The sequence below is a fragment of the Drosophila simulans genome, chromosome X, assembly GCF_016746395.2.
Source record: "Drosophila simulans strain w501 chromosome X, Prin_Dsim_3.1, whole genome shotgun sequence".
In the NCBI taxonomy this organism is placed as follows: Eukaryota; Metazoa; Arthropoda; class Insecta; order Diptera; family Drosophilidae; genus Drosophila; species Drosophila simulans.
Genome location: NC_052525.2, coordinates 13,241,589 through 13,267,652, shown reverse-complemented (window position 1 = coordinate 13,267,652; position 26,064 = coordinate 13,241,589). Strand labels below are relative to the sequence as shown.

The following is a 26,064-nucleotide window of genomic DNA, read 5'->3' as shown; positions in this document are numbered from 1 at the left end:
CAAAACTGTGATCGTAGTCTTTAGTTAACTATATTTATTGAGGTGCTATTAAGTATAATGCGCTTATTAATTTTAGGTAAGTAATCAATCACGCGCTCATCTCTACATTCGATAGGCAACGGCCCTGTTGCATCGGTGTGCACACACTGGCCGCGTAATCAGCGGGCGCGAACCATTTTTTTTTTGTGCGACAGAACAAAAACAAGAGAATAATAGACGCATAAAGAGCATTACCCGTCCGATTTTCACGGGCAGTACGAAAACAAGAACGGAGCAGAGAGCCCGTTTAATACGACGCGTCATTTTCCGCCATTTTACTGCTGTGATTTGTTTGAATTTTGCTGTGTCAGCGCGTTGGAAATTCGTTGGACGAGAATAATGAAGCTACTGCTCCTGGTGGCCATCGCGGCCTCCGTGGCGGCACTCACCTCCGGCGAGCCGTCGCTGCTCTCGGATGAGTTCATCGAGGTGGTGCGCAGTAAGGCCAAAACCTGGAAGGTAAATTCCTTTGTTCATTTCCACCCCCCATGCTGACGTGACAAGAAAATTGCATTTTCCCGTATTCCATCCGACAGGTGGGTCGCAATTTCGATGCATCCGTAACGGAGGGACATATCCGCCGCCTGATGGGCGTCCATCCGGATGCACACAAGTTCGCACTGCCCGATAAGCGCGAAGTTCTTGGCGATCTCTACATGAATAGCGTTGACGAGCTCCCCGAGGAGTTCGATTCCCGCAAGCAGTGGCCAAACTGCCCAACCATTGGCGAGATTCGCGACCAGGGTTCATGCGGCTCCTGCTGGGCCTTTGGTGCCGTGGAAGCCATGTCCGATCGCGTACGTAGCTTATCTTATCGATTTTATAACCCCTTCCTTTCTTTGTTTGTCCAGCTGATATATTTCCCCATTTTTTTTTATTATTTCTCTTTTGTGTTTGTTCTCAATGATTTTTACTGATTTCGCAATGGGCAGGTGTGCATCCATTCCGGCGGCAAGGTGAACTTCCACTTCTCGGCCGATGATCTCGTATCCTGCTGCCACACCTGCGGATTTGGCTGCAATGGCGGATTCCCCGGCGCCGCCTGGAGCTACTGGACACGCAAGGGAATCGTCAGCGGAGGACCCTACGGATCTAATCAGGTTGGTCATCTCCTCCTGCTTTGTCATCCATCTTTAATGGGATTTTGCAAATCATATTTAGTCTGGTTTAAATGAGTTTGGCAGTTGGTTTTGCCTGCAGAAAGTTTTGTTTTCTTACGATGAAAAACATACTTTATGTGCAAAAGTTACCTGTATTTATTCGTATTGTAATTCTACGCCGAAATGGTTAGAAAGCAACTTGATTTTGTTCTTTGTTTACTTGAAGTTGGCGACGCAGTTTACGACGCCATAAAAAATTGTATACAACAGATATCGCTAGAAAGCGGCTTAGTATATCATATACAAACATCCATGTACACAAAGCTATAAGTATGTATGTATATCATATGCGAACATCCATATTTCACAGAGGCATATATCGTGAATGCACTCCAGATTCGCGTACGATAAGTTTTAGCTGCTACTAACTCATATTTGAAACCTAATTCCCAGATCGATTCTTATGTGCACTTGTTTTGCAGGGCTGCCGTCCTTACGAGATTTCTCCCTGTGAGCACCACGTGAATGGAACCCGACCACCATGTGCCCATGGCGGTGGAACGCCCAAGTGCTCGCACGTGTGCCAGAGCAGTTACACCGTGGATTATGCCAAGGACAAGCACTTCGGCTCCAAGTCGTACTCGGTGAAGCGCAATGTGCGCGAAATTCAGGAGGAGATCATGACCAATGGACCGGTTGAGGGCGCCTTCACCGTTTATGAGGATCTCATTCTATACAAGGACGGCGTCTATCAGCACGAGCATGGCAAGGAGCTGGGCGGTCATGCCATTCGCATTTTGGGCTGGGGCGTTTGGGGCGATGAGAAGATCCCGTACTGGCTAATTGGCAACTCGTGGAACACCGATTGGGGCGATCACGGATTCTTCCGCATCCTGCGTGGCCAGGATCACTGCGGCATCGAGAGCTCCATTTCGGCGGGTCTGCCCAAGCTGTAGATGTTACATATATGTATTCCGGCCTCAAGCTGATATATCAAAACCCTCTATTTTCTATCATCCCCTCCTATTATTTCCATTCCGATTCGCAACTGACGTTTGTAGTTAATGTAAACAACTAAACCTGATTGATAATAAAGTATTGTATATGACTGTGGAACTGTACTTTGCCTGTATACAGTGGGACCTCACTAACTAGAAACCAGGCAACAGAAATGATTATTAAACTGAAATTTTGATATAGTTAAAATCAAAAGAGCGAAGAATTTGTAAAACAATACTATGACTGTTTAGCGTAACTAAACCGTAGCCTTTTCTATTTGTTAATGTTAATAGTAGGGTATGTGATTCACTATACCATGTACACACATTAAAATGGATCGCCAATCGTTCCACATTAGCTGTTCGTTTTGCGCGTTATAATGTGATTAGCATCTCATTTGATTAATCAAACAAAGAGTACAGATGGCAATCGCATTCGTCATTTGTTGCGATTTTGTTGTGTTAAATTATTATTACATTCAAATCAACTTTTTGTTGATTAATCACAGAGACGCATATGTAAAACTTATCTCGTTGTAGCTGCCCACAATTTTCAGCACCAAATGTCCATTCCCCTGGGCATTCAAATTGTACACATTATCTTTTTCACATAACATGTTTTATTTATTTTTCTCATTTGCAACATCAAATAGAACATTTGTTTTGTATTTTCATTTTTTTTTTTTTTTTATCTTGTCATGAACCAACCGCTCTCTTGTCGATTTTCTGTGAATTGATTGACTGACTGGTTTTGTAGCCACTCTTCTATTCACCGAAACTCGATATTTTTCCAACAAACAGCTTACATCGAAAAATATTTGTTACTGCCATTTTTGAATTGGTTTACTCTTGTTATTTGTCATAGTTCAATTTCAACTGTTGGCTTAAAAATCTCTTAATTTTGGGTAGTTTTATATTATATATCTATATATATATATATCCATTTTCGTGGAATCAGCTCAGCTTAATTTGTTTGGTTTGTAATTCTTGCTTTGCTTTTTTTAGGATTTTGTAAATAGATTGCATTTGGCTTGCTCCTCATTTTTTTTGTTTTGTTCATCGGTTTGTAGATTTTTTTGTCAATAAATAATTTCATAATTTGTTCGATTTTCGCTTCGCTCTTCTTAGAATTCTTTACAATCTGAATGCGTATTCGTTATTCCTGGACTTTTGCACTTAAGACTCGCAATTAAAATACATAACAATGTATGTATTTTCTTATGTATTGTTTTCAGATTTTTGTTTGATTATATTTTCTGCATTAGTCATCGTCGTTTTGAGTTTGGGGTTTTTAGCTTATCATCTAAATGGTGGGTTCTCAAAATATCAATGCAATTTCGCTCGACGCTTTATTGGCTTTGGGATTTCTTATTGCGATGGAGGAGAAAAATGTAGGTACATAGATGTTCTATTAATTGCAAAGATAAATCAAGAATAAATCAACCGATCGTTATGAAATATTAGAAACACGTAGAGCAAGCACTAATATGCCATTGTGTGAAATCTGAATCCGTTTGAGTTTTCCAGTTCTATTTCCGCAGCTTATTTCTGCTTTAGGTGGGGAGTTTATATCAAACAATAGACGAAACTAAAAGATAATTCCAATTTCCGAAACAAACAACGATTATCTCTCGCAAAAATAAAGTGATATGGAGCCGTTTTAAACACATAAGATAAGCTCAAATTTGCTATTCTGAGAAGTTGAACGCATTATTCATTTACAAATAGTACATAGATCTAGTTGGAAAGGAAGTCGGCGTGGACTTATAGAAAATGTATAGCAAAAATGCCCTTAATGTACCAGCTACGTAGACAGACATAAACCCTTTGACTCTATGAGTATCTGGTGTGTTATTTAATAGGACTTTCATCTAAACATCGTTTTACCTCGTTCTTAAACCTTGAACTACTCACTTATATAGGATAAACATTTCATAGGTCGAGATTCATCTTAAACTCTACAAGATCTTCCATCAGTTTGCAGTTTAATACTTGCTACAAAGGATAATTGAAATGAAATATAGCTAAAAATCGACTGAACTGGAGGTTAGAGGAACGTATAGCCGGACAATACTTTAATCGGAACACTTTTTCAGTTAGCAAGCTTGAAAAGACCTTAATTGGTAGTTGCGCTATATAAATATACAGTATATGCTTTAGGTATATATTCATCTTTACATACAATTACTCTGCTCTCATTACAACTATCGATTTAAACTCTTTAACTTGCGTTTACTTTTCAGTTTAGGAAGTATCTTAATCGCCTAACTCAACTAACTTTGGCTTAGGTAAACCTAAACGGATCGAACAGATTAGACAGATGACATACACATATATATCAATATATCCATATATCTTTTCTATTCTTAAGGTCCCAAGTGTACCTTCAATTCTGTTTAGCGTTTTCTTTAGCTTACAAGATGTGTGTGAGAGATTTTAGTTAACTTGCGTGGACAGCCCATAATTGGGGTTTTGCATACATTGTGGTATTATATATACCCTAGAGATGTATATATATATATATATGTATTACTATATGGGTCAGATTCAATGCCCGTTAATCTTCAGGTCGCCTTGAGTTGTTTGCATAGGTTTTTAAGTTTTCGGCTTGATCGCGCCTCAATTCGAACTCAACTTTGGTTTTTGGTTTCGGTTCTAGTTTTGGTATCACAAAATCGGGTTTCACGTTTACACAATATCCAATAGTTTATGTTTTTGTTTTGTTTCATTCCGAAATGTCTTTCCTTTTCGAATAACAATTTTAGTAGAGATAAATATATAATTTGCTGTTTCATCATCTTTTTAAATAACTTTTGGTAGCGAAAGACTATCACAATTATGGAGATTTGAAATTTCTGGGGCCAGTTAAGAGATTGTATTCAATTTCAAGAAGTTTTTACATTTAGGTTTTTTTCTTAAGAACCGATTATTTGTATTTTTGTCAATTTTACACGCACATACACATAGATACATATATCTACTTTTAGGTTTTAATTCGGTTTACGGAAGCCGTTCATTTATACTTTTGTAGTGGTTGTTTCTCGAGAAATGCATTAAATTTGCCTTTTTTTTGATTTGCAACTCCATCCGCGCTCCTCGCTCCTCGCTCCTCTTCCAGTGGGTATCATTAATCATTGGGAGATCTTCGGTTTCGGTAGTTTGTCCTTCGGTTGTTGTAACTCACTTGGTTGGCTGAACTTGGTTCACTTGCATATGTTAAACGGTTCTATATTTCGAATATATCTCTGTATATATCATTTATAATTGTATTTAGTATATAGCTTTGCGATCGGCTTTTGTTTCGTGTAGTTTTCAATGTTTGTTTTATGCTTTAAGTGGTTTGGAAAACCATCAAACAACAGGAGGAAACAGTCTTTCTTTCCAGGTACCTAAGGATTAAATATGATACAAGCGAATTAAAAAATCAATTGTTAGTGAGAAATTCATACGGCTGCCACTAAATTCCCTGGCAACTTCCAATCCTTCGGCAGGATGTTCAAAAGTACACTGCACATAGGGGATAAAATAAAGTATTGCATACTTTTAGACACCCATTTAGGCGATTTTGAAGTCACCAGACATTTCCAGCACCGCTGCTCATAATTTCTATCTACTTCAGAGTAACTTCAGTAACTATAACTAGTTGATTTTCGAATATAGATATAATATTAGAATCTGTGCTTTATATGCATACTCACCGCGTGACACATTTGACTTTTGTTAAATGTTGTACAATTGTTTTTTTCTCATTTGCAAATTTTGGTATTTGATATATGTATATATTACACCATTAAACTTTCAATATATCGCGCATAGTATATAAATATATATTTATATGGTATATACACAGATGTGGCATATGGAGGCATCGGTCTTGTTGTCCATTGGCTCTATATATTTTTTTTCGCTATATCGAAGGGAGTTCTATTGGGGTTCTGAGGACTTCTATCTGATGGATCGATCTATATAGCTGCATCTGTATCTGCATCTCTGCTGCTCTAGTGGTGGCTCAGGTAGGTCTTGCGCTTCAGGTAACCACTGCGTATGGGTGATGAGAGTCCTGTCTCGTTGCTGTGTTTATCGATTATCGATGACAGACACGGTCGATGGCAGTGTGTGTGCGTGGTGTGAGGTGTGTGTGTTGGTGTGGTGTTGGATTTGTTTTTGTTTTTGTTTTTTTCAGACAAATTTTGGATATTTTTTGTTTGGAAAAAGAAAGACAGAGTTAACGTTGAGAAAGAGTTGAATTTTGGCTCTAAGATGGAAACGTTTCTAAGATCGATATTTATCGTATTTTTTTTTATCAATTTTGTTTCTTTTTTTCACAACACCAATCAATCAATCAATAAAATGCTCAGCTAGGTATGCTTCAAAATACGTAACAAAGGAACTGAAAAATTGTGTGGGGAGTGTTGGGCATATTCTAGAACACTAATTCTAACATCAATTGTCTGTAATGTTTTGTTTTTGTTTTCAACGCTTCTATCTGTTTACAAGATGCTTTAATTGTTGTTTTTCATTGCTCTAAACAATTGGTTTGCTTGAGTTGCAATTCAATTTTCATTCGTTGCTTGTTCATGCAGCCTGATGATGGTGTATTTGGCGTGAGGTGTATTTGTCGGCGTGGTGGGTTTTGAACAGCGTGGTGGGTTTTTAAGGCCGTGAAGCATTAAGCGATTTTTTGTTTGTATTATTATTATTATTTGTTCGTATCGGTTATCCGTAAATCAAGGAACAAACAAAGAAAAGATAAAAATCGTAATCGAAACATTATAAATCATATATATACTATGTAAGATATATATTTCCAACAGGCCCATTTAACTGTACGCTTTTTTTTATTTGCTACTAAATACTGGCGCACGCATTTTTTATGTTTTGTTGCATTTTGGCTTTTGTTCGCACTCAAAATAATATCATACAAATACAAATTAAGATAGTACATGAATGCAATCATAATAATTATAATAATAATCATAATAGTATATAGCTTATAGCATAAATAATACGGCATTTGTTCTACAAGAAACTTAAGAATGTAAAATAAAGTACAATACGATTCGTGAAGGACTAGTTTTGAGAAGATTGGTGAGACACACAGATTGCTTCTGTTACTTTTACGCTGGTGATTAACTTAAAAACATACAAAAAATGATGTATTTTCATCTACACATTAGTAAGTTTCCTAGGCAGCTGGCGTGTCCTTTTCAATGGCATTCTCAATCAGTTGGGCCAGTAGGATGTGGTTGCTGCTGCTGGGACTGTTGATGTTGCTGCTGCAGGGACTGATGTTGGCCAACTGCAGCTCGAAAGCATTGCTGCAGATTGTCATGGCAAGGGAAAAGGGCATGATTAGGTAGGTTGGAACTGGAGGTTCGCGCACTGGCAAGAGATTACTCGTTCCGAAGAAGGCGCACACAACAAACGTTTAGTGGGTTATGGGAATGCTGGATGGGTTACCACTGCATCGACTCGATGGCGGAAGCGGAAAACAAGGCTGGCTGACAAAATAAACGGCCATGCGACCCAGAACACAAAAAAAAAAAACAGAACAACAGAAAGTCACAGAAAAATGTCTAAACACCAACAAAGCAGTTTCCAATGGAATACAGGTATATTGCCTTCAGCTGAATCAATTTCACTCTATTTACATACATATCAAATGTTCTATTCCATAATTTGGAAAAAAACATCCTATTTTCATCTTAATTCGGAAGGTATTGAGTCCGAATACTATTTCATTATTATACTATTATTTCATTATATATCTTTCACGATAAATTCAAATATAAACTAACCCTGATACATTCCTTTGGTCAATATATTATAATACAAGTTAACAAAAGCTACAACCTGCTATTTGCACGTTTGCATCCTTATTTCGAATCAGCTAAAGGCAGTACACTGTGCACAAAACACATAACATTAACACACACGAATGCTTTTGACCTATTTACACTGAACACAAACACAGGATACATGTATATACACAGCGAGGATCGGGCGTTACAGTGGGTGCGCTCTGTACAGTGGATCGTCTATAGCAGCGCCAGCCAGTGGCATCAGCGTCTTACCTTCTGCGCCGCGGATTCGCGGTCTGGCCGGGAAGATTGAAGCATCCGCGGGGAATGACCATGCGGGCATTGCCCTTCGCCGGACGCGAACCACCCACAGCCTGCAAACCGGCCAAGTGGGCGGCATAGCCATCGCTAAGCACGGTGGCATTCGACTGCAGCTTCTTGCCAACCTGTGAAAGGAACATTTATTGGCTTATTAAAATGGCAATCACAAAAGCTGATTGTTACTGATTACCTTGCCCACGATGAAGATTTGATCGGTTCGCATGCCAACATTCGTGTAGACACTAATGTCCTTGCTGCTGCCGTAGGCGGCAGTAATTGAGATTCCATGGTTCTGAACCAAATTGTTGAGATAGGCCGTCTTGTGGCCCAATGGATCGGTGGACAGGCCGTCGGCGAACGAGATCAGGCCGTGCGGGAAGTTGTGCTGGCTCAGCCAGGACACCACGCGTTGCTGCTGCATATCCGGTCGTCCGGTGATGTAGATGAGCAGGTAGCCCAGCTCCTGCCAGTGGCGGCAAACATCGACAGCTCCGGCACGCACCTTGGGATCCCTGCCCGTCACCGACATCGAAGCGGTGAAGGAGCCATCAATGCTGAAGACCACGCATTCGGTCAACGGCGGCACCACCGCCATATAGCAATCCACCGAGGTGTGATCGCCACGGACCACCATCTTAACCGGATATATGCCATAGCCAAGGGATACCTGATCCGGAATGCTGTACGAGATGCGACCGTTCTTGTCCGTCACCTCGGTGCTGAGGAATGTCCACTCGCCCGCCGGCGGATCCTTCATAATGTGCACATCCACCTTTTCACCGTGCAGCGTGATCATGTCGAGGGGTCCGTACATAAATCTCGCATTCAAGCGCTGCTCCCTGCCCTCCTGCACGATCACATCGTTGGCCCGATGATTGGCGGCCACATTTTTCAGCTTAACCGAGGTCCGTTTCTTGATCCACTTCTCCCTCGGCTGTCCGGGATGGAAGGAGGCATTGTCCTTGTCATCGTTGGAGCCCACAAAGGGTATGCCCTCGAATTTGCCAATCTGCCGTAGAATAAAGGCAATCACATCCGGACTCTCCCAGTAGCTGGCATGGAAGAGGTGCGGCAAGGCATGAGCAGGGAAGTTACTCAATCCCTCCGGGCAATATAATGCGAAATCCAAGCGCTTTGTGCCCCACCATTTGTTTTGCACTGCGAATAGAAATGTTTAATCAGTTAGTTGGCAATACGAATTCAATCAAATAAAGCTGCTTTCTTAGCGGGCAACTACGAGCTTCTTACGGGCATGGATCGTACTAAGCGAGACATTCTCAATCAGACCCGATATCGTGCTCTGCATGGATGCGTCCGACAAACGGCGACCAGCCAATAGGTTGTTGCCATCGTTAAAGTGCTGCGGATGCGACTGAATGACCTCCACTGGAAAGAATAACAAACAGTTGCAATCAAAATCATTACAAATACATGTGTAAGTAATACAGAACTCACATAAATGCAATGGCTGGCCATTACCCAGCGGATACTTGGCGTACCGTGGGACATTGACTGGCGCCAATATAGAAAACCGGGCGCTCAGTAGCGGCTCCAGGCGCGAGGCGATCGGATCGGTTGGATGGAACAGATTGTAGACCTGGTGGCAGTTGGGCCGCGGCAGGGCGGCCTTGGCATCGTGAAGTTTCCGAGCAGCCAGCACCACAGACAGCGGCGATCCGAACATGAAGAAGTCACAGACCTCAAAGTCCAATTTGGTGGCCCGCGAATCGCTGGAGGAGCTGGAACGGCGTCTACGTGGCGATGGGGCCACCAGCAAACGCTTGGCATCCAGATCGGCTTCGATGAAACGCTCGTCGTCGTCCAATCGCGAATTACGAGCGCTCAACGGATTGTGGGTGTTTATATTTGTGGCCGCATCTCCGCCGGAATTCGAGGCACCCGAAGCCGTGCCCGGCTGGCTGCCATTCGATCGGCAGAGGGCCTCGTACGCCAGCAGCGAGCCCATCGAATCGCCCAGCATGACAATTTGGCCGGAGAATCCGTGACCCTCCTCCGATTTCAAAAACTCATGGTAGACAATATTGGCAGCGGCAACCGTCTTGTTGACCGTCTCGTGGAATTCTGGCGATGCCACGGATAGTAGTGGTATGGCTCCAATGGGGACATCGGCTATATTCGGTATATCCGCCGCCGAGGGCGACGCATCAAAGGAGTACGGACTCAGGCTGGAGAGAATGCCCAGGGCGTCGGTGCATATTGAGGGGCACGGCACCATCTTGATGGTCACATGGGTGAGGAGGCTGGGATAGTGCTGTCGCATCACCGCCTCGAAGGAGCCACGGAATGTGGTCACATCGGATTTCTTGGCGGTCAGCTCGCTGGCCGCATCCAAAACGCTGCCCGCATGGACAACCAGAATGAGAATGGTTGTGGGACACGACGGTGTGCTCGGTGATCCCGGCGGCGATGAATCGTGACTGCGATCCACGCTGGCCGAGGAGCGTAACTGTCGCTTGTTGCCGCGCTCCGAGGCTACGCGCATCAGAAAGTCCTGATTGAATATGCTGTCCTCTTGCCGCGAGCTGCCACGCCCACCCACCGATGCTGCACTAGAGGGTCCGCCATGTGGCGGCGGACTGTCGTCGCCCTCGCCCAGCAGCTCCAGCGAGCTCCACTTGGCCAGCGAGTTCGTCTCGTTGGTGTCTATGAAATGAAAATACAAATTAGTTTCTTTACTTAATTTAAAAATCTTGCGCTTTTGAGAGCAAGAATAGTCATAATGCAATGCTTACCCAGGCAATCAAAGAATTCCTCATCCGAATTGGATTTGGAGTCCACTTCCAATCGCTCCATGCGCCAGTTAGCCACCTGAGGTGTGCGTAAATTGAATTAATACTTGCATATAGACACAATTGTTTATTTATAGGCATGGCTATATATATTTCTTGGAATCTGTTCTACAAAAAAAAACGGCATTGAGTTTGGCTAAGCTAAGCTAATGGAACTTGGCTAATCAAAAACTGCGACTAAGCAAATTACTAAGGGAATGGATGGGGGGTAGGAGGCTTTAATATGGGTCATTGGAGGTTTTATACTATCTATAATGACGCGCTATTAGCTGGGCAATTGCTAGTAATGAAAAAGAAAGAGAAGGGCGCAAAAGGGAGAGAGAGAGAGAGAGGGCGAGAGGAACTTACATGTCTGCGTGGCGCTGTCTTTGCATGCGGCTTTTTGGACTGATTTTTGGATTGTTTTCGATTTAAATGTGGGAATAGTAATTTGGTTTATAATTTGTATATATTCAATTTATTCGATTTTATCGATTTTATTGATTTTATCGATTTTATCGATTTGTGTCGATTGTGTTGTTGTTGTTGTTGTCGTTGGATCGTGTTGGATGGAAGGTAAATTAAAGATTATTTGGTAAGACGCAGCACATTTAAAGGACATTGCGACACACACAACACACAGAAAATTGAACACAGAGACAGAGAATAAAGGTGTTTTCGTAGGAAAATATTCAAAACTAGATCAAAATTGAAGTATAAGTGCAGCAAAAAATGGCACTTCAAACTTGAAACGCTTTGAACTTCGAATAAAACTAGTTTAGTCAAAGATAAAGACTTATTTTTTGTTGGATTCAGTAAGCAATTAAGTAAGATTGTTTATTCTTATTCTATAGAAAACTCTAGTATATATCTTTGAAAGTAACCCTTTTTTAATGGACAAATTCCCTGACTTTTCAGTCATGTTAAAGAAAACACACACAAAAGTAATTTGCGTAAGGAACACCGAACTTGTAAGAACACATTCATTTGCAGAGTTAACACACGAAATCCACTTGGGGAAACGAGCAAAGGACACAGGACAAAGGGAATAGATCATCATCTGGATGTGGCTCACCTGGAGATCAAAGCTATGGGCAGATCCCACCGGCGAGTGCAGGGCGCCCTTTGACCCGAACTTGCCCTTCTGGGCCATCTGAATACTTTGGGAGCGCGAGCGCTGCGCAGATCCGCCTTGATTGGCAGACAGATCCACGCCCGTGCCAATGGCATCGTTCTCGTCCTCGTCGTCATCCTCCTCCTCGCCCTCCTCATCCGAACTGGCCTCGGCGCTCGGCGGCTGCTGGGTGACAATAGGCGGCACAGCCGGAGCGGACTTCTTTCGCTCGCTGCCCGTTGCGGAGGCGGCGGTGGCCGCCGTGCTGACATACGGCTCCGAGACGCTGTCTGAAATGGACGAATACGAATAATAAATACATTGATTGCATTGGTTCATTTCCAGTGGATGTCCGAATGAATACGACTAGAAGTTTTGCTCTAACCAAAGGTTTCACTGCCTTTCCTAACGACCTATCCTTGAAATTCAATATGAGAATGACATCATTCATTTTATGCTTGATCTTTATGCAAACTTATACTTTTTACAATTTAGCAAGTGTATGTGGTGAGGCTGAAGTGGATGATAGGATAGTGGAGGTGGCCAAAGCGGACTGACCGTCGCTGCACTCCTCGCCGCCGCCCATCTTCTTGGCCAGGGCCAGTTGCGTCTGCCGCTCCAGCTCGCGTATATCCTCGATGGTCAAGCCGAACCACTCGTCCTGCCATGCCCACGCCTGCCGATGGGCACGCAGCATCATCTTGCGCAGCGCCACATCATGGATGAACTTCTCTAGCTTCGTCTGCATGCCCCAGTAGCGGAACTCCACGCGGCAGATCTTGTAGGCGGTCATCAGGGACATGTTGCGCGGTGTCGGCTGCTTTTTGCCCTTCACTTCGCGCCAATACTCCTCCAGCCAATCCTCGGCCAAGGGTCCGCGGCCCGTCTTGTCCGACACAAAGTGCTTGGGATCCTCCTCCTTCACATAGTCACCGCCCCACAGCTGATCCTTGACAATGTCAATCACGTCTGCAAGGACAAAGTGTGCTGATTAGCTAAAATCCTAATCATACTATTATTCATTATTCGCAGAACTACAACTGACCTACGATACGATTACGCAGATCGCTACCGGACAGCTGGAAGACATTGTCCTGATAGCCATTGTCCGGATAGTAGTATGTCTCAATGTCCAGCGAGAACTTCTCCACAAACGGACAGGTGTAGCGAGTCCTGGTATACGGATAGGCATTCCATGCCTCCTCCTCAACGGTTAAAGCGCTTTTCGGCAAGAGACCTGCGCACAAACGATTAATTATAGCATACAAAACGTAATTAACACAAGGTATTCAACTCACTTTTAATCCAGCCAGGCAGATGATTGCCCACATGGTAGATCTTCTTCGTGTATTGACCATTTCCGCCGGGTCCATCCTTGTACGGCTCATTGATGATTATCTCAACGCCACTGCCCTCGCCATGACTCTCCTCGCGACTCTTTTTCTGTGGATCAACAATCAATGGGGCACGATTATAATTATGGCTCTAATCAAACTAAACTGCAGTTCGTTCGATTGCATTTCCGGTGCAAACGTTTCATATATATATATATTATTGGCTTTGTAAACAGCTTGTAAATAAGTTCAATGTGCAAAGACGAATAAACAATTCCGGGCACATTGTATATTATGTGACGATCAAAGATTGCATTTGAAAATTGTTGAACTTTTACAACGGAAATGGCCAACGTTAAATTTGTATTTATTTTTGTTGCGAACGTGCTTAATTTTTTTTTAACTGCTGTAACAACTAATGAGTTATTTCGAAACTCGGAATTTAAAAAACTATTTTTAAGTCAAAGATTTAGACTGCCTATAATTTTAAATGGTCAAGTTTATCGATTAGCGAATTACTGAAAGTATTTAGCAGATGTCTAGGCAAACTAATAATATGTATAACTTTGCAGAAATAGGAATCCTCACCGCAATCATGTAGAGCTGGGCGATGCGGTACTCCTCGACGGTGAGGGGCAGCGGAATGCGGTACTCCTTGATCAGCATGTTGACACCGCGTGACTTGGGTCCTTGTCGTTGAAATGGCGGACTCCCCTCCGGCTATTGACGTTCTGCGAATGGCGGACTCTTCCGACACGGTACCGACTGACTATTCCGGGGCGTCCTCCTTTCCGGCTGCCTCTATTGGCTCTCGTTGGCTGAGGGAATGGCAATCATCGATTGCCGCCGCTGGTCATGGCTGGATGATGTGAAGGCGACGCGGCTGTCGTCCGACGTTTTTTTTTTTTTTTTTTTTGTTTTTTGTGGCGAGGGGGGTGATTGGCGTGGGGTGGCGGCACGTCGTCTATGACCTGGTCGGAATGGGGGAAATCGGAAAAACGAGGCGGGGTCAGTCGGCGGTTGTTCTATGGATAATTTTCCGGGGCCGTAGGTGTACAGGTCCAGATGTGTGTATGTGCGTCCGTCCGTGTGTGTGTGTGTGCGTAGGTGTGCTAGAACAGTTGCTATGGCTTCTGCCTGGTGCCTATCTGACATTTAAGTGAATGGGCACCCAGCAAACTAAAATTGCACAGCCCTATGTTGAAGTTGAAGTTGAAAGGTTCACTTCAAGGTGGGAAGATTGTTCGTTAGAATTTTCAAAACATATGCATCTCACTGAAGATGAATGAATGTATTCATTTTATATTTTGTTGTGCGATTATCTAAAAGTATATACATTTTCAGCTGCGTACTTTCAAAACTACGCGCAGCCAACTGAAAAATCAAGTAATAATCCCGAATGTTATTAGCTATAAACGTGCTGAAAAAGATTTGAAAAGCACGCAAAATGTTTTGCAAATGCAATTTAAACAGGATGTAAACATTCTAAGGCTAATTATTGGGCTTTAAACAAAGGGCAAATAAAGGCCATCGTTTTAAAATAGACCACTAGAACTCACTATCTCAAATGCAAATTACCATTTTATTTATTGATTTCGAGTGACAGCAGCGAAATGGAATGGACAAAATTCTTTGGACAAGCAATTTGGATAATCGGATGTGACTTGCGGGTGGAGGGCACTCGGGGGTTCCTTCTTTTTTCTTCTGTTTTGAAGCGAACCGGTGGCCAATGTCAATTAAATGCCAACAACAAGAGGTGAGTCGTCTTCCCGATAAGGTCAAGAAGTAAGGTACATATTCACAAGGAACAGCGGAAGAACTACTAGTTCAACCTTCATCACTATCAATTTAGCATGTCCCTTTGCCCATTTCACTTTCAATTGCATAAATAATCAATTTGTTACTTGATTGGTGGCATATTATGATAGTTATTAGATAGGTATTCCCAGTTATTACCAATCTTTTGCCTCGCTTGCAATTGAAACTGGCCAAAATTCAGTTTATCGTGCATAATTTGGTTGCTGTTCTTACCTTGAACCATTTCGACTTTTCCTATCTTTTTGCTAATTGGATTTATTGTTGACTGCTGACAACAGCAATACCAACCAACCAAGCTCAGGGGAACTGAGGGGCAGGAGGTGTGGGTATACATATATATATATATATATATATAGCTATGTAGGATGTCGTCTGACGCATTTGCATCGCATTTTGACCTATCGGAATGTGGCTAACAGGGAGGCAGGGCAGAAGGAAGGAAGGGAGGAGAGGGAGTGTGGGAGGTGGGCTAATTTAGGGGGTGGAGAAATGGGCGGGCCAACAACACGTGTTTAAGTCGAGTGCTGTTTGAGTACAAACGGCGATGGGGGAATTATCGTTGTGACTGATAATAAAGTGATGAATTCCCGTGCAGAAATATTAATTAGTTTCGTATCAAGTAATTACAGTGGGTATTGCTTAAAGGGAACCTAACTGATCATTTTTATTAAGTAAAGAGTATTTCCGCAACGAAACTTCAGTTAAAATCAATATAAGTTAACTGAACGTCTGTATCAAATATAATAGAATATTCATATATATTCTTTAACTGCAATTAAACCTCTTAACTATGTAGCTTCACTGTGCTTACAAGCTGTGAACTTCCATTGCTAATGACCTTCATTAGACTCCTAATCTGTTTAGATCTTATCGCGCATTTATCTCGACCACAAATTTGTCCAGCTACTCATTAAGTGCTATTGTATTCCCCCATCCAATTTATGGATCCCAAAGGAGCTTACTTTTTAATTGGAGCTGTTGTGTGTGTGTTGGTCGAAAAGGGGGGAATGGGGATTTTGTAAATTGATGTAAGTGGCACTTTGCATGCAAACTCAAAACACTCAACCATGTTGCGCAAAAGTTTGGATTTCCCTATTTACTATGAGATTAAGAAAAACAAGCTACTAAATATCTAATATATAACATCTATTCATTCCATATGATAGTACCAAAAAGAAGCTTTTGATACACATATATATCTAGTTATATTATGGTAAGTTTCTTTAGTTTGCTCGTGATAAGATCTCTATAGACATTGTCAGAAAGTGGAGGGAGGGGGGTGGGGGTCCAGTTGCTAAAATAAGAGGCACAATAAGAAGGGCCGTCAATGAATAATTATTGGGCACAGCGGGAAGTGGGGAAAGGGACACGAACACAGACATGCACATGTTTATGTCATGGCAGTTACATGGCAGGCCGTAACAAATCGTAAGCCCCAACAATATGGCCACCGCTTGAGGCCCCCACCCCCCTGCCATGCCACGCCCCCTTCCCGCCCAGCACTCTCCGCCCATCTTCACTTTTTTTTTTTTTTTTTTTTTTTGCCTCCTTAGCATAATTACATTTTGTGACACAGAAAATGCGCCGACAGATTTTCTTTGCTACACTGGGTCAAAGGTTATCGAAAGTGTGCCTATATATAAGAAAAGCAGAGAATTTATTTACGAAAACATGTATCTTCCACAGTTTTAAAGTTGTGAATCAACTTTTTTGGTACAAAAAGAAAATTCTGTTAAGTTAGCGAAAGTAACAGTATGCAGTTAGCACTAAATGAAGAATGCTAAGTTTTGTTTACAACTGCAATTACTTTATCCAATTTAATATTAATATGTACATTTTTGCGACTTCTAAAGAATTCAGCAAAAGTTCATATAAGAAAGCGCACCTGCAGTTAAAACAGATAAGAAATCTTAATATTCACGATGAGAAAAAACTTTGCAGCGATAAGATTTATTACAATGGAGCTTCCTTTATGAGGCTTATAAAAAATGGACATTATTTACGATTCGCTTTAGGGGGGCGGGGGGCATTCGAAAAATCTATACTAGAAAGCCACTTTTTCTAAAATGAGAGAGCACCCCGGAGATGAAAAATCGGCCCACTGTGCATCAATAAACAAATTACAAACGCACACATGTGCTGGCTATAAAAGATCCGGCCAAAGTGCACGTAGCCTTCAATGTGGTTGTTTATGATGTATTTTGTCATTTAAAAAATTTTTGTTTATGATGTGACCAAAGGGTAAAGCAAGGGTATGCACACAGAGAAAAGCGAGAGCAATATCACAAATATTTTCATGCATTATTATTATTAAAATATATTAACACAATGCACATTCTATCCATGTCCTATTGTTAAGACAAAACTCTGATATTTAAATTATTTTTTATATTGCTTGATATACTTTTCTCTCCGTGTAAAATCATAAGATGAAGATGGGTAAAATTCCACGTTTTTATGCACAAAACCATTTTTTTATTAAGTCTGCCAGACAGAAGCTCAAATGGTGAACAAATGTTATATGGCAAAAATAGAGGAAATAAATTTGCGCAATTGTTGCAACATCAAAAACGCCAAACTGATAAATAAATTGCCATGGTAATTGACCAAGCAATACAATAAATAAAAAAAAGAAGGTGTAGAAAAATGTGCAAAAAACGGTAATAAAAGAGGAAGAAAAGGCAACAACAAAGTAGACGCACTCAAGCGGAAATAAATGAACGCGTTTGTGGGACAGAGACAGAAATATACGGGTTGGGATGCAAAGAAAGCAAAGGTTGAAAGAAAGCCTATTAAATCCGAGTCTCAAGTTTAGTGAGCTAAATTAGACGGAAAAGAGCAAGAAAAAAAGGTCACGTACTCTCTCTTTGGCTCTCACCCACTCACCCCGTCTCGCTCACTCCTTCGTGCACACCTGTGGCACGCTTTGTGCTTATTAATAATTTATAAATACAATAAGCTGCAAAAATAAGAACACAACAAACGCATTTCTTTGGTTCATCTCAAAAAGGGCCTATAAAATCATATTTATTTTGTACATAGATATCTTTTATAGACTCATTTTTGAAAAATGTTCATTTCGAAAAATATTAATCATAGGAAATTTATAATTTTCAGATTTAAGCCTTTTTTTTTTAAAAACAATGGTTATAAATTCCAGACCAGTGCTTTCGAATAAATGTTTTTATTTTTTATCTGAGTTAAGTTCCTATTTTTTTTTTTTTGTATAATGACATGTGTAAAAAATTATGTATGCACCATTACCAAAAAAAAGTTATCTTTTATGAACTCATAATGAAAACATTTCTAACAATATTATTCTTGAGTAATTCATAATTTTTAGATAAAAGCATATTTTTTAAACAGTCAGTGCTCTTCAATAAATATTTTTAATTTTAAACTGACTTAAGTTCCTGAAAAAATTCTTTATAAAATCAATCATTAAGAAATTAAGAAAACTTTTTAAATCGCTGAACTGTAATAAACTTAATCCGATTTATAAAAGTGCAAAAGTACCAAACATAACAAAACAAAGCTTTACGTGAAAATTACGCATGGAAAATTCTTATCACAGACTTGTTGTTGTTTGTAGAAGAGAGCAAACGCGTGAAACAGGAAGAGCGGTGGGAGAGAGCTAACGGGACCTTGAGACCTGGCCACAGCCAACACACACACACTCACACAAACGCGACGCAGCTTACGCATTTACGCAGCTGCCACCCACACACACACACACACACAACAAACGAAGTATCCTTAACTAATTTTGCGCATTTTGTTGTAAACTATTCCATTTGTTACAAACAGAGGAGAAAAAAGCGCAGCAGTGGAAAACGCACCAACTTTCAGCGGGCCAACTCACATTATTATCATTCGCAGGCGGGCAGCTGGACAATTAACAACAAAAGAGTACGGCCCAAAGCGCAAAGAAGAAAAAAAAACAACGAACAACGCACAACAAAATATAAATATACAGTGGATATTTGCTGACTCGATGGGGCGATTAATACAATTTATCTATTCATTTTCTTTGGGGCGCTTTTCCAGGCCGCAGATGAAAAATGTTTTCAGCGTTGTTGCTGCTTGCCTTGCGTTTGCTTATTTCTTTTTGCAATCAAAACGTACACACTGAAAAAAAAACAGCGTGCGCTGCGCGGCGGCAAAGTTGCGATTGCGACTCGGCTCGCGTTTGATTCCGAACTGAAGTAAGATGAACCAAACCGAAATGAACTGAACGGGACGCCGAACGCTGAACTGAACGAACGACGAAAAGCAAACCGAAGCTAAAGCAAAAGCAAAGCCAAGAGGAAAGAGCGGAGAGAGCGAGGCGTTCCGTAAATGAGTATCACCGCAAAATCGCCAGACTCTTATAAAAATTATGAATTTTATTATTCGCTGCTCCTTCTTAACATAACGGATCAACCACATAATTTACATTATGTACATTCAAATAATACGTTAGATCTACTCAATCTCCGACATTTATATTATAATATTGTTCCGTTCAACTGGTTTCAACCCAACATCACTCATGATTGCAGATGTTTTTAGTATTTGTTCGAAAACAACTATTTACTGTTTAAATTAAATAACGAAAAAGTTAAATCACCACCGTTTCTCGATTCTCAACTGACGATTCGCGGAAAATCCCTTACTTTATTTGTGCGCAACAAAAGCGCGCGAGAAAGCGCCACTCTCACTCTCTTTGCCTTTCTCTCCTTTTGCGGGAACTCAGCTGGCTAGGCTGAAAAAGGGGGGGGGGGGGGGGGGGGGGGGGTTCCGTAAATTGGATTTATGCATATCGGCCAATGAATAATATACGGTAGTGTAATTCCTGCAAGAAACTCGGATGGCCAGAGCCCCACAAAATGCCAACGTCCCGGCGTCCTTGTGCGCTCTCTTCTCGAGAAAGGCAGCGAGAGCAAGAGCTTAGCAAGCACAAAAAGAAGAACAAACACTGAAGGGCAGATGGTGAGAGAGAGAGAGAGAAGACGTTCTAAGTGTACGGTAAGAAGATAAGCTTAACGGCGCATTCCGCTCGGTCAGAGTCAAAGCAAACATGTCACGACATGCACAAACAGAAGACGCCAACTGTTGTCATTCCGCTCCTGTCACTCCAGCTCCCTATCTCGCTCTATTTTCGACTCTGCTGTTTTCACTGCCCTTTCTAGTTTGTCTATTGCATGTGATAAAGTTCAACTTTGACATTTACACCGCGCATGTCCCAAAAATGTAAGGAACAATTGAGTTTACACAGGTTGCCCAGTGATTTTTGAACGTGTAGTCGCTCTAACGGTAAGCCGAATGCAAATTTTAATTGAGTGCACATCAAGTGGCAACGGACACTAGTTGCCTCACTCTCACTTCCGTCCACTTAATGCATCCAGCTCCTTGTGCGTACTTCTATCCCAACTTCGCAATCCTGTTAATTAATTATGTACTTCGTTTTAGGAGCATCTAACGGTACTAGTTAATTGCAAGCTGCAGTTTCTTAATTTTGACATCAATTTTCGTTTCAGCTTATTTATTATCTACATTTTCTTTCGTGTACCTTTCATTAGGTATCATAATGGTATTTCAGGCACTTTTTGTTTGCTTTATTTATCGTGTTGTTTTTGGTTAAGCATCTGCTTAAGATCAACTGTGATATATGCATTTATCTTTTTATTATTAGCTCATTTAAGTTGTTTGGCCGATTTACTATGTTAAATATGTATATTTTCGTACGTTCGATTCGGAAATTTTTCTAATTACTTAAGAAGGTGGGCCAAAAACTGTGGCCAGCAAGTTCTTGTGTGTTTTTTTGAATACTATACGTATTTAAAAGTTACAATCCATGCCAGAAATTAAAAAACTTGAGTTTTCGAAAATTTGCAGCTTTTATTTTTATGGGGTTTTATAGGTTTTTCTTTTTTGATTGTTTGATGAAACTTCTAAGCTAAACTACGAATTCCGGGGTTTTTTCAGTTCTGAGTATCAGAAAGTGCGTGGCGATCGAACTTCCCTGGTAACCAGGTGGCGTGGCCATGGACGCCCTAGTTCTGGGCGTGGTGCATGCCGTGGTAGGCGGCCTGCTTGTGGGCAGGGCTGCGCTGACCGAAGGGGCTCTTGGCGTTGACCTCCAGGATGTAGTCACCGCGCAGATCGTAGTCGATCTGGAGACCCATGTAGGCGCGCTTGCCGAAGCCATCCTGCTCCTTGTACTGCTTCAGCGAGTTGGCGGGAACGGCGGGGAAGTTGCGCTCGCTACCGGGACGCACGGACTCGGCAAAGTAGCGGGTGGCACGGGCAACAGCCTCGATCACATTCTCGGAGCCGGGAACACCGGTGGATGGTCCGTTGGGGTAGAAGTCAACATCGCCGCAACGGATGGGCGTGCCCATGGCGAAGGTCGAGGTGTGGATGGCATCCACGAAGTCAGCATCGCCGCGGGACAGACCACCCAGGACCTGGGGACGCTTGGACAGCACCTTGGCGGGATCCAGACCGGTGATGCGGCGCAGCTTGTGTCCGGTTTGGGCGGTGTACTTGTTGCCAGCAGCTCCGGCCACATGGGCGCTGATACCCTGGCCGATCAGATGGATGATCTCCTGGGGCACACCCTTGTTGGTCAGATCGATCAGGGTCTGGCCGATCATGGCGCCGGTGTTCTGCACATCCAGCATCGCGTAGCGCTTGAAGTTGGTCAGGGTGGAGCCGAGGTCGATGATCTGCAATTTAAAGTTCATAAATAAACATATACATATGGAATATAGCAATGGTACAAACTTACGATCAAATCGCCGCTGGCGGCCTTAGAGGATTTCCATTGGTCGGCGGCCTCCTCGCTGCTGGTGTAGTCGTAGTCGCTGCTCTTGAGCTGCTGCTGCTGCTCCTGGGCGTTCTTCTGCAGCTGCTGGAGGTTGTTCTTCTGGACGTAGGCCTGGATCAGCTTGCGCATGGCCTTCTTCTGGGCGGGGCTGCTCTGGGGCAGACCGGTCAGGACAATGGTGACCTCATCCTCGCCGAATCCGGGCTGTGCCTTGGCCATCTCCACGTAGTTGTTCAACTTGCACTCAACCTTCTGTCCGTTGGACTTGACGATCCAGACGGGCACGTTGCTGGGGCTGGGCACAAAGCTGGGGGTCAGATCGTGCTTGATTTGGCCAACGTGGTCTAGGGATTCACAAGGAGGAGTCTCAGTAAAATGATGTCAACAGTAATTGCATCGGTTTCTACTCACAGATCTTCTCGATCAGCTTGGCGCCCTGCTCCAGGGGCTGGTTCTCCAAACGCTCCCAGGTGATGTCGTTGAGGGAGGGCACGTTCTCCAGCTCGCTGGCGGTCAGCCACTTGGTGGGCTTCAGCTGCCCGTTGGCGGCATCCTTGGAGGCATGGGCCGCCACCAGGAGGCAGGTGGCCAGCAGGCAAAGGCGCAGATTCATCATGTTGGTGCAACTCCGGAATTGGATCAGATCAGGCCAAACGCTAAACGACGTTTGATGGCTTCTTCCAGCCCCATCTCTGGCTTATATAGCTCCGATTCCGATAGCGCACGGCCAACGATTTTCTGCTGACCACAGGAAGTCGTCGTTGTCGGCTGTCGTCTGGCTTCCAGTTTTTTCCACCCCTTCGTTCTGCTGATCTGTCGCCGGTGAATAAAGTGCAAGTCAAGGGAAAATGTGTTCGCCAACCAGTTAGTTAGTTCTCTTATCGCAATAAGGTTTTTGAACCTCCTCACACTTGGCAAAAAGTTGGCAAAAAATCCATTCATAAAGTGGTAAGATTCAGATACATATACATATATATTGCATAATGAAATTTAAGGCTGTAAATATGCTTCTATCATCATTATCATTTGGTTTTAATTACTTTCTTAATTAATTAAGCTTAACATTCCCAAAGTCTTGCAAATTTTTGTTCTGTGCACTTAAAATGTAATCTAGTACGATTGATTGAAACAACTTGTGTAGATCCCTTGATTAGACTTGAACTGGCAACAAACTTGCAACACCTGCGTCAAGTGAGGAACTGGTGGTGTGACCCGGCTGTGTGACCTCCAGCGATTGGAAGCCTGCCAAATTGGAATCAATGACCAGCCGCCAGGTGAATGCTTATACATTATATTTATATGCAAATGCATAGCAACTGCTTCTGCAGTTTCAATTATGTTTCAATTATTTCGAGCTCAATTTAAAACACAATAGACTTAAGACCTCAAAAGGTAAATACAATGTTTGTGTCTGCATCAACAATAACGCTTCTGCTTAAGTTGCATAATATTGCATTGCATAAAAAGGAAAATATCAAGCAAATGTGTGCATTTTATCGTAAAAAAAAGGTAAACATAATATTTAGGCACTTTACTCTACATTTGATTACTATACGTTACATACATAGTAAAATAAATGTAATATATAATATGTTATAAAAAAAAATACATGTTTATTCCTTACAAAGTTTAGCCTAGAGAACAGTTTATGTAACACGCTTATTTATGTTTGTGTAGCCAATGCCAACACATGCCATTAGGACCTTCTGGGCACCACGCACATCCTCCGCCTCGTCCTCGTCCTCCGCCTCGGGATTCTCCAGCTTGAAGGTGATCGAGAAGAAGTCGCGCAGATGTTGCAGAAAGTGTACGGTGTAATTGGACAGGGCACCTGCAATCAAGTTATAATAAACCACATTATAGTCACACATGATTCAATTACATTCTCGAGCACATACCGGTGAGGAATTTGGAGACATGCTTTTGGCCCAGTGCTATATAGAGCGCCGCCAGCCATTGATAGCTGGAGTCCACACAGCCACCTCGATAAATCTCGTCCAGCAAACGCAGGGCCACCTCCTTGCCCATATTCTCGGGTATGGAGGGTGTATCGTCCTGTGAAGAGAATACGAGATAATACTTTTACTATACTACTACATAGTGGCTTTCAGGCTACTCACCGACTCCTCCCTTGTATTGGAACAGCAATCGGCGGCGAAGCACACACCGTCCGTTGTCTCTGCAATCAGACAGATGCCAAAGCCGGGCGAATTACCCGACATCTTGCCCTTGTTCTGGTCTGTGTAGATATAGACATCCGGCAGGAACTTTAGCATACATCCCTTAGCCGCCTCCACGGTGCGATTGGCCAGCGCCGGAGACACTTTGCAGGCATAAACAGTGCCCCGGATCCGTTTAACCATGCCCTGTGACTGGAATTGAATGGCTCGCAGGCTCTTTCGCACCGGACACCTGAAGGTGATCTCTCCGCCGCCCAGCGGAGCAACTCCTCGGCGCACAACCTTGAGTTCGAGGCCCTCGTCGACTAGGAGGAATCGCTTGAGCAGGGATAGGGCTGCGCCCTTGATGTGGTCCACGGATGGCGAGTCCTTGCTGTTGGTCACACCGCGCAGGGTGCACTGTAGCGGACTCTTGCAAAATGGGCCCAAGGCTATTAGGGCGTCCAGATAGTAACCAATGCCACGCTGGACACAGCAATCATGATGAATCTGACCGCCATGCAGTAATCCTGGTGAGAACATGACACTCGTGCCGGCGGGATTCAATTCGATCTTGGTTCCATTGGTGATTTTGTCAAACAGGCGAATTAAACTTATCTCGTATTCCCGCAGACCGGGTGCCGTTTCGTCCTCCGAACGGATTTGGCTGATCTTCACCGGTTTGCCGGACAGGCAGGCGAGGATTAGGCGCTGCTTGAGGAAGTTGCTGCCGCGGTAAATCAGGCAATTGCCCTCCTGGGCAATGGGCGGCATCTTTTAGGCTCCAAATGCTTCAATTAATCAAGAAATTTAGCAAAATGATCGTCGCACGTGCGTTAAAAGAGGTAAACAACGGCTATCGCCGGACAATCGCCTATCGATATAGAAAACAGTATGGCAACGCTCCTTAGGGCTGTCAAGCGTTGAAATTATCGCTTTCAGTAAATAACATAACAAATTATTTCTAAATGAATGTATTTCAGAATGCATTTTTATAATTTACACAAAGCATTATAAACAATAGAAGTTTGTATTTTATATTATTACTTTTCTGAAAAAAAATACTGCAAACTCCTATTAAAAATACCAAACGCTGTAGGAGATTTTAAATTGTTGTTGCGAAGGTCTTATCATTTTGAAGCTGGCGAAGGAAGTTCAAAAAAGACTAAAAAAAAATTGGGAGTAAAAATGTTTCCGGGTCCAAATCTTTATGATTATGTCATTTGTCCCAACGCTGGCTCCCACCTCGTAATGCTGTCTAACATGCCCTTCCATTTGCCGCGTTGTGCCAAGAAATTTCCATCGGCCAATTTGGCCCGCTGTCCATATAACAGCACCCATTTGTACACTATTGACGATATATTTGTAATTCCTGAATATATTATATATACGTGTGCAAATATTAAATTCAATTGTTCATCCCATTTTGCAGGAACATGTCATCCAGTGCCCGAGCTTCATCAGTGGAAGTGAGGAGAAGAAGGAACTTAAAGAAACTGTTGAGGACTGGGATGCCGAGCCGCCAGTTCCGACATATAATCCGAATATCCACTGTGTGGCGAATCCTATCATCCGTAGTCTGCACGGTGCTACGCGCTCCGCTCGTCAGGAGTTCCGCAAAAGGGAACGCAAGCGATTAATGGATTTGAATAATTTTCCTTAATATGTGAACATACAAGTCATACAACGCATTAATGCACATACATATAAACATATACAACATACATACAAATAAACATATGTTATTTGATACATTTCCAAAAAGGAGCACGGAATTTGC

General features: G+C 42.6%; 5 protein-coding genes across 14 annotated transcripts; 2 read left to right on the top strand and 3 right to left on the bottom strand.

The window, feature by feature from the left end:
* The first annotated feature begins 165 nt into the window (after positions 1-165).
* On the top strand, positions 166-2,260 carry LOC6725889 (cathepsin B). Its single transcript, XM_002106848.4, has 4 exons — positions 166-498; positions 576-836; positions 972-1,139; positions 1,622-2,260. Exons 1-4 carry the CDS (start codon positions 379-381, stop codon positions 2,093-2,095), a joined length of 1,023 nt encoding a protein of 340 aa, XP_002106884.1. The 5' UTR covers positions 166-378; the 3' UTR covers positions 2,096-2,260.
* A 2,589-nt stretch (positions 2,261-4,849) lies between these two features.
* On the bottom strand, positions 4,850-14,225 carry LOC6725888 (protein retinal degeneration B). 10 transcript variants are annotated; one of them, XR_001599851.3, is made up of 13 exons: positions 14,085-14,225; positions 13,461-13,605; positions 13,208-13,399; positions 12,721-13,131; positions 12,124-12,452; positions 11,418-11,456; positions 11,013-11,088; positions 9,715-10,923; positions 9,508-9,645; positions 8,450-9,417; positions 8,212-8,384; positions 5,836-6,721; positions 4,850-5,526 (listed from the first exon to the last, which is right to left on the bottom strand). XR_001599851.3 is itself a non-coding variant. In XM_039296506.2 (12 exons), the coding sequence occupies exons 1-12, from the start codon at positions 14,160-14,162 to the stop codon at positions 5,469-5,471; spliced, it is 3,816 nt and encodes a 1,271-aa protein (XP_039152440.1). In that variant the 5' UTR covers positions 14,163-14,225; the 3' UTR covers positions 4,850-5,468. The 10 variants fall into 10 exon arrangements, 6 of the variants coding, with proteins under 6 accessions (XP_039152440.1, XP_016022714.1, XP_016022708.1 ...); XR_001599850.3 differs by having other exon boundaries at positions 5,836-6,208; XM_039296506.2 differs by lacking the exon at positions 5,836-6,721.
* A 6,949-nt stretch (positions 14,226-21,174) lies between these two features.
* On the bottom strand, positions 21,175-22,806 carry LOC27208495 (vitellogenin-3). The gene is made up of 3 exons (XM_016184044.2): positions 22,537-22,806; positions 22,087-22,469; positions 21,175-22,024 (listed from the first exon to the last, which is right to left on the bottom strand). Exons 1-3 carry the CDS (start codon positions 22,739-22,741, stop codon positions 21,350-21,352), a joined length of 1,263 nt encoding a protein of 420 aa, XP_016039262.1. The 5' UTR covers positions 22,742-22,806; the 3' UTR covers positions 21,175-21,349.
* A 793-nt stretch (positions 22,807-23,599) lies between these two features.
* Positions 23,600-25,195, bottom strand: LOC123327344 (probable RNA 3'-terminal phosphate cyclase-like protein). Its single transcript, XM_044923573.1, has 3 exons — positions 24,246-25,195; positions 24,024-24,180; positions 23,600-23,956 (listed from the first exon to the last, which is right to left on the bottom strand). Exons 1-3 carry the CDS (start codon positions 25,056-25,058, stop codon positions 23,772-23,774), a joined length of 1,155 nt encoding a protein of 384 aa, XP_044779508.1. The 5' UTR covers positions 25,059-25,195; the 3' UTR covers positions 23,600-23,771.
* A 106-nt stretch (positions 25,196-25,301) lies between these two features.
* Positions 25,302-26,051, top strand: LOC6740121 (gametocyte-specific factor 1 homolog; the record flags this gene model as incomplete). The annotated part of the gene is made up of 2 exons (XM_039296510.2): positions 25,302-25,649; positions 25,717-26,051. Coding segments are annotated over 2 exons (579 nt in total), but the record flags the coding sequence as incomplete, so codon positions are not given.
* Positions 26,052-26,064: the final 13 nt, after the last annotated feature.

Excerpts from the sequence above, each read along its gene's own strand:
- LOC6725889 (XM_002106848.4), top strand. The coding sequence starts at position 379 with ATGAAGCTACTGCTCCTGGTGGCCATCGCGGCCTCCGTGGCGGCACTC. Across the intron at positions 837-971 it reads TGGAAGCCATGTCCGATCGC|GTGTGCATCCATTCCGGCGG; the intron begins GTACGTAGCTTA and ends CGCAATGGGCAG. Across the intron at positions 1,140-1,621 it reads GACCCTACGGATCTAATCAG|GGCTGCCGTCCTTACGAGAT; the intron begins GTTGGTCATCTC and ends CTTGTTTTGCAG.
- LOC6725888 (XM_016173864.3), bottom strand. The coding sequence starts at position 14,162 with ATGCTGATCAAGGAGTACCGCATTCCGCTGCCCCTCACCGTCGAGGAG. Across the intron at positions 9,418-9,507 it reads GCTTAGTACGATCCATGCCC|TGCAAAACAAATGGTGGGGC; the intron begins GTAAGAAGCTCG and ends TTCTATTCGCAG. Across the intron at positions 7,456-8,211 it reads GCGAATCCGCGGCGCAGAAG|CAATGCTTTCGAGCTGCAGT; the intron begins GTAAGACGCTGA and ends GACAATCTGCAG.
- LOC27208495 (XM_016184044.2), bottom strand. The coding sequence starts at position 22,741 with ATGATGAATCTGCGCCTTTGCCTGCTGGCCACCTGCCTCCTGGTGGCG. Across the intron at positions 22,470-22,536 it reads CAAGCTGATCGAGAAGATCT|ACCACGTTGGCCAAATCAAG; the intron begins GTGAGTAGAAAC and ends GTGAATCCCTAG. Across the intron at positions 22,025-22,086 it reads CCGCCAGCGGCGATTTGATC|ATCATCGACCTCGGCTCCAC; the intron begins GTAAGTTTGTAC and ends TTTAAATTGCAG.
- LOC123327344 (XM_044923573.1), bottom strand. The coding sequence starts at position 25,058 with ATGCCGCCCATTGCCCAGGAGGGCAATTGCCTGATTTACCGCGGCAGC. Across the intron at positions 24,181-24,245 it reads CCAATACAAGGGAGGAGTCG|GACGATACACCCTCCATACC; the intron begins GTGAGTAGCCTG and ends TTCTCTTCACAG. Across the intron at positions 23,957-24,023 it reads TGTCTCCAAATTCCTCACCG|GTGCCCTGTCCAATTACACC; the intron begins GTATGTGCTCGA and ends ACTTGATTGCAG.